Source organism: Nicotiana tabacum, chromosome 19 (genome assembly GCF_000715075.1).
Source record: "Nicotiana tabacum cultivar K326 chromosome 19, ASM71507v2, whole genome shotgun sequence".
NCBI classification, from domain to species: Eukaryota; Viridiplantae; Streptophyta; class Magnoliopsida; order Solanales; family Solanaceae; genus Nicotiana; species Nicotiana tabacum.
This window is the reverse complement of record NC_134098.1, coordinates 60,283,195-60,296,281: the sequence shown is the minus strand read 5'-3', so window position 1 is coordinate 60,296,281 and position 13,087 is coordinate 60,283,195. Positions and strand designations below refer to the sequence as shown.

Here is a 13,087-nt window from a genome sequence, read left to right as displayed (position 1 = left end):
ATTTTCTTTTCTCCCGGTTCAATCCTTTTAGTGAGATCCTTGAGCATTTTCATAACGACGAGGTCAGTCCCCGATTCGTTAGCGTTTGACCTTTCCGGCACATGCTTGGTCATGTGGACGACTTCTGGTTCGATCCTACTCGGTGTTCGGTGCTGATTTGTAGTTGTGCTATAACGGTTTGTTGAGCCTGTAACATTTCAAAAATCAATTGGAGGCTAACTCCACCATCTTCTCCGCTTTGCGTACCTCGACCACCTGATCGAACTTCCCTGCGTACGCTACCTTCGAAATCAACACCCAAATTTGCATTTAGGGCGATGTGTGAACTGACATCGACGGAATTTATAATTGGTGCTCCCTCAAGGTCAGCCTGAGGCATCTCGATCCCTGGGGCGACTATATTGTCATTTTCCCCATGAAATCTGAGGCCGTTGTCACCATGTGTAGGCGTTGCTTGTGAGTTTGACACGTTTATCCTGAAAATAAAGTTTCTTACAAGAACAAGTGTAATGCAATGTGTGTTATCGGAATCAGTATTACGTAATCACTATTATTATCTTTGGCCCCACGGTGGGCGCCAAACTGTTTACCCTTAAAATTGGATAACAATTAGAGTGTGTTTGGTATGAAGGAGAATATTTTCCAATTTTTCCATGTATGGTTGGTTTAAATATTTTGGAAAACCTTTTCCGAAAATATTTTCCTTATCAAGAGAAGGGAAAACATTTTCCAAAACTCCTTATCAACCTTCCCCACCCTCACCCACCACACACCCTCACACCCACCCACCTAACCCCACCCCCTCTCTCTAAAAAGATTTTTTTTCCGTCACCGCCCACCTTACCCCCCTTCCCCGCAAAAAAAAAGTTTTTCTTACTTTTTTTTTTGTAATTTCAAATTTCTGTTTTTTTCGTTTTTCTGCACCACCCCACCCCACTGCCCCCCACCCCGCACAAAAAAGTTTTTTTTTTTTTTGAAATTTTCAATTTTTTGTTTTTTTTTCTGCACCACCCGCCCCAACCCTGCACAAAAAAAAGTTTTTTGTTCACTTTTTTTTTGTAATTTCAAATTTATGTGTTTTCAAATTTCACTTAGTACCAATTGATAATTATGGAGATTAATAACAGAAATGAACTGCAAAGTAAAGCAAACCAGTGTTAGAACGGAACTCAGCCCTCGAGTTTGGATATCCTCGAACTGGTTAATGTAAGAACAATTAAAATATAACAAGCTGATGAACAATAGTATAAACGAGAAAGAGAATTATATTGCCTTGATATCTGTGAATAATGTGTCTTACAAATGATTATAACCCCTACTTAAATAGTAGAGAAATTCCACTTATGGTATAATTCTAATTACAGAAGGAAATCCCATAACTAGCTAATTAACCGTTTCTGATTTGATTCGTTCCTAGATTTACGCCATGATCCTCGACCAGTCACGGATATCTCGCCTTTCTGTTATTGTGCTATCTTCGTTCTTGCTCGATGTCTGTCTCATTTGGCTTCGATCGCTACTAGCCTCGATGTCGACATGTACCTCGATTCTGAAGTCGGTACCTTATCCTCGTGGTTTAGTCTGTTCCGTTACGACGCCGTCCTTCTATGCAACCTTCCGGTCTCGGTCAAATAGTAAAATCGAGTGGTCTCGGTTTTAACCGTATACACTAATTTTATATTTTAAGAAGACTCATTTATAGATATTTTTTGGTTGATTTAATAGTGCATAATTATATACAATATATCATCAAGCAAAGCTAGAAAATAATAATAGTGACTGTTAATATAGTTCATACGTGAAATTAACATAAATCTAGATTGTGTTCAAAAGTTTGAATCCAAAAGAGAACTTTAATTAATTGGAATTACTTGACTTATTTAATAGGTGAAGCAAGGAACACCAAAAGGTCAATCGGTTAAATGAGATTTTTGCATTCTTTACATAACAAATAAAAGATAGATATGAGTTTGGAAAAATTTCTAGAATAAACATTTTATAGTAATGAATAGAATATAAAGCAAGTAAAACATGAAATTATTTTTAACCATCTTCCATATATTTGAAATAAAAATAAAAAAGTGTAATAAGAATAATATATTTTTTTAAAGCTAAAAATAATTTAAAAAGTCACCTTGTAATGACACCATATAGCTATAATCATTTTTTATTTTTTCTTGAATTGGATAACTCAAGTACACTCAATTTCATGTTAATCAAGTAATTACTGACCATACAAACGGTCTTAAACTGTGTAATTATAAACAAATCCAATTATAAGGAGGCTGTATGAGATATAATTGATAATTTTTTTTTGCGTTTGTCCTAATTTTTCAATTACACACTTATATTTTGTGAATCTATATGACTTTTCAAAGTGTATATAATATCAACCCGAGCAAAGTATTACTATATTGAGCATATAAGGTTATACACATTCCAAAAAAAGAGTTGCCGAAACATCAAGAGTTGAAAGCGTCTGAAAGACTTTGAAAGGCGTTACTTCAACCATGGAAAATTTTCATGAAATGAAAAATGATGGAGGAAAAAAAGGGAAAATTAATTTTTAATTTTCGGCCAAAATTCTCGGTAAGTTATAATTTTTTTTGCTTTTCTTATTGTGTTTTAAATTATAAGAACAAGATAGACGAAGAGAAATAATGAGAAAGGCCAAGGAAGCCCGGAGGGGAAATCAAGATGAGAGAGGAAAAACATTGAGAGAGATCATCACGATCAAAATTATTCGCTGAATTTGAACAAAAAAAGGCTTGTGTTTTAAGGAAGGTATAAGATACGCTTCAACAAATACAAAAAGTGCAAGATCACTCGTAAAGTTAAGTGATTGAAAACGTAGAACAAGTTAAATTTGCTATCATCCCCATGAGTATAATCGAAAATATTGTGACAGTAAAATTTTATTGCATTAAATGGATCTTTAATGAATGCAAAAAACTTACTCGCCTTCAATATTTATATCAAAACATATTGATTTATCATGATTAATATCATTATAGAAGGTAAATTTACACAATCCTACAATACTTTATATGTTGATTTTGGTCCAATTAACACTTTATAGTATAATATAATATATGTTGTTATTATTATCGACTAAAGCAATATGTTCCAACATGTACTTCTATTTTCTTTCTTCTTTTTGTGAGGAACTTATTAGATAGTTACATTATTTTCAATTTTGGTTATCTTATAGTCCATCAAGGCCCTTCATATTGTGGACCTATTTATGGACAACTAAGTTTACCTGCTCTCAATTATTTTAATGCAATTAAGTCTCTCTCAGTCTCTCCTCCTCTTGGTTTAATATTATGCGAGGAGCAGAACTTCTACCTTCCTAAATAATACTCCTCCCTTTTCAATTTTGAGAGTCAAAGAAGTTATTTTTTGACCGTAATATTTTATATACTATTAGATATTTTGAATTATTTAGTCTTATATTTTTTCTATATAATTTTTAAATATATAGATTTTATTTTAAAAATTAAAATAAATAATTAAAAGTAAGAAGTTTGAATTTAAAAATAAAAAAAACAGTATATAACTATATATTTTGACAAAGTAAATATTTTCTCATTACAATCTTGTTGACCAAATTAGGGGTAGAGGAAGTTAATTTGTTATCGAGCACACCAAAGCATGTGGTGCAGGGAAGTAGCAGCTTCATAGTTCTTGTATTCGAGATTTGAGTATGAAAAAATTTCTCTAATTATGCAGTGCAAACCTAGCTATAGTCGGAATCCAATACGGTTACTGGAGCAGTAAACGCACCAAAAAAAACAAATTTATTGAGGTGCGTAATGACCGGAAATAAAGTTGAAGGTTCTACTTTTTCATTAACTTGTTGAGGGACCCCTGCAATGCATTTGCTCAATTTAGCACTACTTTGAGTGAAGAAACCGAAGAGGGTTTTGAAATGCTGAAGCAGCATCACTGTAATCCTAATGGACCCTGAATACATCTCCATTTTTGCACCCGCATTTTGTATTTGCTTTAATTTCACTCTATCATTTTCAGCGGAGTTCATTCTATGGAGCAGCCCTACGAAGTTGCTGTTCAAACCCTCAACACCACAAGGTAATTTGTAACTCTCTACACGAAGCAATGTACGAAATCATATTTGACGACCCGCAAGACTTCATTATTTGGAGATATTTGAGCTTTTTGTTTCTTTAATTAATTTGTTCATATATTGTAAAAGTTGGTACTATATACTCCTAGTAGTTTTTTCTACAAGTCTTTAAGTTTTGTGCACTGATATTTATATGATCAAGTCACTTATAAGGTTGTGAAAAATCTTAACAATATATAAGTTAATTCCTATTTTATATATTTCCTAAATATATAAATTTTATTTTGAGAAAAAGGATTCAAAGAAATAATTCACTAAGTTAGATGCGTCCACCATTATATGCTGATTTCTTTGTGGAGAGGTGGAGTAAAAAGATGATCTGTCAACAGCTAAACTAAGGTGTTCTATGTAGGGGTATAGCATCTCGATTTCATTTGCTGAAGGTTGTGTTTGCTTGTGTTCTTGTTATGTGTTACCAGGCACAAGTGTTCAGCTTGTTACAAGCAGTATAACAAGAAGGAGCATCTTATTGAACATATGAAAACCTCTAATCATTCGGTTCATGACCCTAAGTGTGGTGTGTGTAACAAGCATTGCAAATCGTTTGAATCACTAAGGGAGCACATTGCTGGTCAGTCATTGTGCTACTAGGAATGTTCTTTAAGTACAACTGCTCTCTTCTGCTGTCCTTCCTCATTTCCCTTTTGCTCTTTAACATTTTAGGTCCTCTGTCCAAAGTGAGTTGTTCAAGCATCTATGCCGAAAGAGGCTGCACTTTGTGTCTGAAAATCTGCGACAGCGTAGACTCTCTCAACGAGCATAAGGAAATGTGTCATCTAACCACTCCTCGACCCATTGTGAGTTGATGAAGTTTCTCTCCCTCAATGCTTTCACAAGAATCAGTTACATTTAGGATACAGCAAATGTATATTTTAGTTGCTTGAATTGTTATATTAAATTGCTGCAGGATACAGTGGAGATGCTTAATTCAGAATATGAAATTGATATAAGTAGTGGAAATAGCAGCATAAGAAGTCAGGAAGCAGTTGCCATAGATTGTGAAATGGTTGGATGTGGAAGTGATGGATCACTAGATTATTGCGCAAGGGTATGCCTTGTGGACGAAGATGATAGGCTTATTTTCCACACTTACGTTCTACCTCAGTTACCTGTTACTAATTATAGGTATCTGTTGGCAATACATACCTATTTATTGTGCTGGTTTACATTTTTGGCACTATACCTTTTCATATTCCTCATCATTGTGTCAGGTATGAAATTACTGGTATTACAGAGGAGAATCTACGAGATGCCATGCCTCTGAATGAAGTCCGGCAGAGAATTCTGCAGATTCTTTACAACGGAGAGTCAATTTCTAGAGCAAGATTGAATGGTGGAAGAGCAAACGTACTTGTGGGCCATAACCTTGCGCATCACCTGGATTGCTTGGCGATGGATTATCCTGATCGTCTTCTGAGGTAGTTTTATTTTTGATTTTCTTTGAGAATCATCTTGTCGGAACCTTATCTCCTGTATTATGTCCAAATCATGGGCTTGTCCTATATTATGTGTATTACGCCATTCACTGTCATGCATAAACACGAATGATTAAATTATTCATAATTTCGTCATAAGATGCTCTTTTAAGGGTGCCTACAACACCGCTATTAAAAAAGACAAAGAAAATAGGTTATAGTTGACTAATTGGGGTGGAACATTTATGCTTAGGTCAAAGTAGATTTGTTCCTGAGATAGACCTATTAACTCATTAATCAGGTACAAGAAGCCTAGTATTTTTCCGAGGCTTGCCAATTGCCTCATACATTTTATTTACTTCTTTAAGTGAGCCAAAATGGCCCTCTTTGTTCTACCTACAATTTTCTATATAATTCTACCCCTTTAGTTTCTTTGGGCATTCCTCGTATCCAAATGATGATACTCTAATCCTTCCACCTGCTGGGGTCATCCAAATATGTACTCCACTCCATATACCATTAACCGCCTAGAAGATGAATTCTCGCCTCCTCTACTGGGACCGGTTTTGAATTCCCACATTTTCAATAAGTTAGAATCTTTAGTTACTTTTATGCAGAATTTGGTTATATCATGACTTCAATATCAAGAATTATGTCCAGCACCATCATAGCATGAATTTGTATCTAAATATAATAGCTCTTTTCATTATAATTGTATTGGCCCACGAGAGAGAGTATAACACTCTTTCCTAGATTTGTAATATTGAGAGATTTTTGTCTATTGAATGAAAGTAAGGTAATACTTGGAGCTATACTTGTTAGGTCTTTTTGTTACTTCTGGCCTAATTTATTCACTTCCACCATTAAAAATTGTTGCCCTTCCTAAAGAGTTTGCTTCTCAATTAAACTGCTACCATTATTTTCCCATTATATTCTTTGTTAATTGTCACGACCCAATTTCACCTATAGGACGTGATGGCGCCCAACGTCGCCGCTAGGCAAGCCAACGGTGAACTAGCCATGTATTTATTCTTTTTAACAATTTCGAAATAGTTGATTGTTATTTATTAAGTAAGAGGTGAAAAATTTAATAAAATGAAGTGTAAACAATTATGAGAACAAGTGTGGTGAAATAAATACTCAAAGCTATCAAATGTCTAATAGCATAATTCCAAGAAATGATGTCACAAGTGTATGAGCTACTAGTAGAATATACAAAAATACTAAACTACTGTCTGAAATAGAGTAGACAGAAAGTAATGCAAAAGGGAGACTCCGGGTGCTGCCGAACGGACTCAGAAGAGCAACTCTCACCACTAGGCTTCGGGGTATCAGGAGTGCGCACCGGTATGACTGCCAGATGCACCTGCCTCAGATCCTACACGATTAGTGCAGAAGTGTAGCGTGAGTACATAAACAACATGTACCTAGTAAGTATCCAGTCTAACCTCGAAGAAGTAGTGACGAGAGGTCGACATCGACACTTACTATGGGCTAACTATAAAATAAAAGAATGCTAAATAGACATAGAGTTTGTGAATAATAATAATAACACAATAACAACAGTGATTAAATAATTCTTCAACAAATAATAAATTCTAGAGTCTTCTATTAGCACATACTAATTCCAAGTAAATTCCAAACAAATAAATAAATTATAATCTCTCACTTCATGAAAAATAATATCAAGTGTGTTCAGGCTTCAAGCATTAACACACACGATTTATGCCGAGGTCATACGGCCCGATCCAGAATAATGTGTACACTGCCGAGGGTCGAGCGACACGAACCATAGATGAATCTATTCTACTGCCGAGGCGTTCGGCCCGCTCCACAAGAAGAGAGAATATTTATGAACATCCGATTTAAAAGCTATTACGAGGCCAAAACAAAGAAGCACAATTTCGATTAAGTGATTAACGGTCAAGTATCCCTCCAAAACTCAAGTAAGTGAAATTCGGTCTTTATAAATTTCTTAACAAGTTTCAATATAATTTAGGCACTTTAATTAATAAGTAGGGTGCAGACATTACAAGTATTTCATGATTTGGGTCCTAAGCTACCCGGACATAAGCATAATTAGTAGCTGCGCACGGAATCTCATCACCTCGTGCGTACGTAGCCCCCACAATTAGAAGCAAATAGTAATTTATATCACATATGAGGTAAATTCCCTCTTACAAGGTTAGGCAAGAGACTTACCTCGTCTCAAAGCTCACTTTCCGGTCACAAATTCACTCTAAGAATCCAACCTGGTGCCGAACAATCCGAAGCTAGCCAAATGTTATATAAAATATTCAATATACACTCAAATCAAGAAAATATTCAATATTCAATGTTATATCATGACTTCAATATCAAGAATTATGTCCAGCACCATCATAGCATGAATTTGTATCTAAATATAATAGCTCTTTTCATTATAATTGTATTGGCCCACGAGAGAGAGTATAACACTCTTTCCTAGATTTGTAATATTGAGAGATTTTTGTCTATTGAATGAAAGTAAGGTAATACTTGGAGCTATACTTGTTAGGTCTTTTTGTTACTTCTGGCCTAATTTATTCACTTCCACCATTAAAAATTGTTGCCCTTCCTAAAGAGTTTGCTTCTCAATTAAACTGCTACCATTATTTTCCCATTATATTCTTTGTTAATTGTCACGACCCAATTTCACCTATAGGACGTGATGGCGCCCAACGTCGCCGCTAGGCAAGCCAACGGTGAACTAGCCATGTATTTATTCTTTTTAACAATTTCGAAATAGTTGATTGTTATTTATTAAGTAAGAGGTGAAAAATTTAATAAAATGAAGTGTAAACAATTATGAGAACAAGTGTGGTGAAATAAATACTCAAAGCTATCAAATGTCTAATAGCATAATTCCAAGAAATGATGTCACAAGTGTATGAGCTACTAGTAGAATATACAAAAATACTAAACTACTGTCTGAAATAGAGTAGACAGAAAGTAATGCAAAAGGGAGACTCCGGGTGCTGCCGAACGGACTCAGAAGAGCAACTCTCACCACTAGGCTTCGGGGTATCAGGAGTGCGCACCGGTATGACTGCCAGATGCACCTGCCTCAGATCCTGCACGATTAGTGCAGAAGTGTAGCGTGAGTACATAAACAACATGTACCTAGTAAGTATCCAGTCTAACCTCGAAGAAGTAGTGACGAGAGGTCGACATCGACACTTACTATGGGCTAACTATAAAATAAAAGAATGCTAAATAGACATAGAGTTTGTGAATAATAATAATAACACAATAACAACAGTGATTAAATAATTCTTCAACAAATAATAAATTCTAGAGTCTTCTATTAGCACATACTAATTCCAAGTAAATTCCAAACAAATAAATAAATTATAATCTCTCACTTCATGAAAAATAATATCAAGTGTGTTCAGGCTTCAAGCATTAACACACACGATTTATGCCGAGGTCATACGGCCCGATCCAGAATAATGTGTACACTGCCGAGGGTCGAGCGACACGAACCATAGATGAATCTATTCTACTGCCGAGGCGTTCGGCCCGCTCCACAAGAAGAGAGAATATTTATGAACATCCGATTTAAAAGCTATTACGAGGCCAAAACAAAGAAGCACAATTTCGATTAAGTGATTAACGGTCAAGTATCCCTCCAAAACTCAAGTAAGTGAAATTCGGTCTTTATAAATTTCTTAACAAGTTTCAATATAATTTAGGCACTTTAATTAATAAGTAGGGTGCAGACATTACAAGTATTTCATGATTTGGGTCCTAAGCTACCCGGACATAAGCATAATTAGTAGCTGCGCACGGAATCTCATCACCTCGTGCGTACGTAGCCCCCACAATTAGAAGCAAATAGTAATTTATATCACATATGAGGTAAATTCCCTCTTACAAGGTTAGGCAAGAGACTTACCTCGTCTCAAAGCTCACTTTCCGGTCACAAATTCACTCTAAGAATCCAACCTGGTGCCGAACAATCCGAAGCTAGCCAAATGTTATATAAAATATTCAATATACACTCAAAAGTTAATAATTTAGCTATTAGAGTAATTACCCAACACAAATTGGAAGATTCTTAAAATTCACCCTCGGGCCCACGTGTCCGGATTGCAAAAATTTTCGAAGATAATTGTTACCCATAACCTCATGGACTCAAATATATAATTTTCACCCAATTCCATAACCATTTTCGTGGTTAAATCCCATTTTTATCTAAACCTAGGTTTTTCAACAAAACCCATAATTTTCACTATTTTATATGTTAAAATCTACCCATAATCTATGTATTTAACTTAAATTGGGTAGGAGTTACTTACCTTTAATAACTAGGTGGAAACCCCTCTCTAAGAAGCTCAAAAAATCGCCCAAGAAGTGAAATAAATGAACCAAAATGGCCTAAGTCCCGTCTTAAATGAACCTCACTGTCTCTAGCGATTTCCGCTCCTGCGGACCATGGGCCGCACCTGGGGAAAATCCATCGCAGGTGCGGTCCTAGCCCAGGCCGCCTGACTTCACTTCTGCGGACGGGCTCCCGCTTCTGCGGAAAGCGGAGTCGCACCTACGGTCAAGGCCTAGCCAACCTCTTCTCGCACCTGCGGCCATTTCATCGCAGAAGCGAGGCCGTTTCTACGGATGATCCTCCGCTTTTGCAGGCCACTGACCTTTCGTCCAAAGCCTCTTCTGCGGGCTTCACTTCATTTCTGCGACCAAACCTCCGCAGAAGCGATCGCACCAGCAACAGAAAACTTCCAGCACTTCAACATGGCCCAAATCATCCGACCCATGTCCGAAACTCGCCCGAGCCACTCGGGGTCTTGACCAAATATACCAACAAGTTCGTAAACATAAAACGGACTCGCTCGCACCCTTAGGAACACGTGAAATAACATCAAAACTAAGAATCGCAACCCAAAACCTAATAGAATCAACTCATGAACTTCAAGTTCTTCCAACTTACTCCGAACGCGTCGAATCATACTTAAACTACTCCGAATCATACTTAACCATACGGAGCTATTCCTAGGCTCGGAATTCCAAACGGACCTCGATAACACCAAAACTTACTTCAAACCAAATTTTAAGAACTTTAAAACCTTCAATGAGCCAACTTCCAACTTTAGGCGCCGAAACGCTCCCGGGTCATCCAAAACCTGATCCGAACACACGCCCAAGTCCAAAATCATCATTCGAACCTATTGAGACCGTCAAATCCCGGTTCTGAGGTCTTTTACTAAAAATATTGACCCAAGTCAAACTTAACCTTGTAAGTCAATATTAAGGAACTAAGTGTTCTGATTTCAACCCGAACCCTTCCAAACCCGATCTAACTATCCCAGCAAGTCATAAAACAGTAAAGACACATACGGGGAGTCTTGTTTAAGGGAACGGGGTTCTAGAAGGCAAAACGACCGGTCGGGTCGTTACATTAATTTCATTTTTTTTGTCAGAATCACTCAGAACTGCTTAATGCGCATCAGTGTCGATGGTAACTTATGTTTCACTTTTATGTCGGTGAAACCTGTAAAAAGCAATTCAAGACATTGGGAGATAGTAAAATATGAATATATTTGTTCAAGGTCGGAACGCAATAAATTTGTTCATTTAAATCTCCCTTGATCCCTGGTTATGGAAACTTGATCTGCGAGCATGTACTACAGCTTCCATTGCAGCTTGTGTTGACTTCTCTTGTACTCCGTTTTAAGAAATTCAAACATAAGAAATGAAGATAAAATTAAGGATTATCAATTGTTCACGTTCTCTGGATTTGTCTGTCAAGTAAGTTGGGTATATGGAAAAACTATCTGCCTGCCTTGGATATCGTTTCTGCACAAGATTCATTCCTGTATCCATGGTTCGAAATATTCATGTCTTGCTTTTGTTCTATGCAGAGATACTGCAACGTACCGCCCCCTGATGAAGACCAACTTTGTCAGCCACTCTCTCAAATATTTAACCAAGACTTATCTAGGGCAAGTTACTTGCTTACTGTTATGTTTTTTACTTGGTTTTATCTTCTCTTATATTTTTGCTGGTCAAGTTTATGCATTATATTCCCATTCCGCGGTTGTACTTCGACAGTCCTCTGCTAGTGAAGAAAATGTTCTGTTACTGTTGGTTACTAGAAGCTTGAGTAGGCATTTCTGTGCAGAGTTGGTTGCTTCGTAGTTATTTGCTTCAACTGTTCTTAATACTATCTCTCCACTTCTGTGCTATGCTGACTGATAGTTTTCACCCAACAGATACGATATCCAAGTTGGTTTCCATGATCCTTACCAAGATTCTGTGTCTGTCATGCGGCTGTATAAGAGGATCCGCTCACAAGACCACCCGACGGAAGAGACCACGAGGGTACCAAATTCATCCCCAAGCTTTAACAGTATCTCTGATCCATGGAAATCCATGACACGCGAGAAAATGACACCAAACTACAGGTGTTGGTGCCTTGATTCTCGGGAAGCAGTGCAAAGGCGATGATGATGCTCTCTCCTTACTGATGAATCCAGTTATTAACTATACATCTGATCTGAGGTTGGCATTTTATCTTTTCAAGAAAATGACTTGCTCCCTTGATTGGGAAGGCTGTTATTCAAAAGCTACCTTGGAAATCTAGAGGCAAGGGGGAAGATTTTTGTGCATTTATAGATAATGACACTGCGCTAAGGTTTATTGTGGATTTACATTTAATTAGGAGGCTGCTGCAGAAGGTTTTTACTTACTGAAGTGTCAATGAGTAGAACTATATGTTTTTCCTTGGTAAAAGTTATACCTTATTTGCCATAATTTCATCCTTGGGGGATTCTTCTAGTTTGATACTTCAGCTTTAATTCAAAGGAAATAGAATTACTGGATTTTGTTATTGCAATTTTACGGTCTCTATAATGTGTTAGTAGGAAAGTACATATGCTGCAAATGTTGACAGCTAATTAAGAAACCAATTTCGAATGGATTGAGTGATTAGAGAGATTATTATCTAATTGGATTAGTGTAAATTTTTCATGCAATATCTTGTTTGCAATTTCAATTGACCCCATGGAGTGTAAAGTTCTACTAGTAATATAATATGAGCACTTCAGTATAGGTTTTAAAGAAGTCATAGCTTGTGCTAGAAAGTTGCAATGTAGTTGGGTGACCACAATCTAGCTGAGAATCCACACTTTGAAAAAGATGCTGAAACTCCTAAAAATGGGTACGTTATTGAATTCATATGATTAAACCTAGATTTTGACTTTATCCTCTCCCCCCTAAAGATTTAAGTTACATACTGTAATAACATAATGAATTTTGTATACATTGATCCAACTTAACATGTTATAGCATCTTACTTATTATTTTTCCTAAATTACCTATTAATATTAAATAGAATTACTTACAATTACTAATTAAGTAATCTAATTATTTAAATATATTATACAACGTTGCGTTAGTGCATATAACTTCCACCCCTAATAATGGACCATAAAGTCCTTTTCTCAATTCGTCCTCGGACTGATCCTACACTTTTCACATGTAAGAGCCGGGACGA

General features: G+C 36.4%; 1 protein-coding gene across 3 annotated transcripts; it reads left to right on the top strand.

Moving 5' to 3' along the window:
- Window positions 1–3,671: 3,671 nt before the first annotated feature.
- Window positions 3,672–12,354, top strand: LOC107775711 (RNA exonuclease 4-like). Of its 3 annotated transcripts, none has more exons than XM_016595476.2 (8): window positions 3,672–3,808; window positions 4,033–4,092; window positions 4,567–4,718; window positions 4,811–4,944; window positions 5,055–5,272; window positions 5,359–5,565; window positions 11,454–11,534; window positions 11,805–12,354. In XM_016595476.2, exons 2-8 carry the CDS (start codon window positions 4,046–4,048, stop codon window positions 12,037–12,039), a joined length of 1,074 nt encoding a protein of 357 aa, XP_016450962.1. In that variant the 5' UTR covers window positions 3,672–3,808; window positions 4,033–4,045; the 3' UTR covers window positions 12,040–12,354. The 3 variants fall into 3 exon arrangements, with proteins under 3 accessions (XP_016450962.1, XP_016450956.1, XP_075093898.1); XM_016595470.2 differs by lacking the exon at window positions 3,672–3,808 and adding an exon at window positions 3,816–3,950; XM_075237797.1 differs by lacking the exons at window positions 3,672–3,808; window positions 11,454–11,534 and having other exon boundaries at window positions 3,884–4,092.
- The last annotated feature ends 733 nt before the right edge of the window (window positions 12,355–13,087 follow it).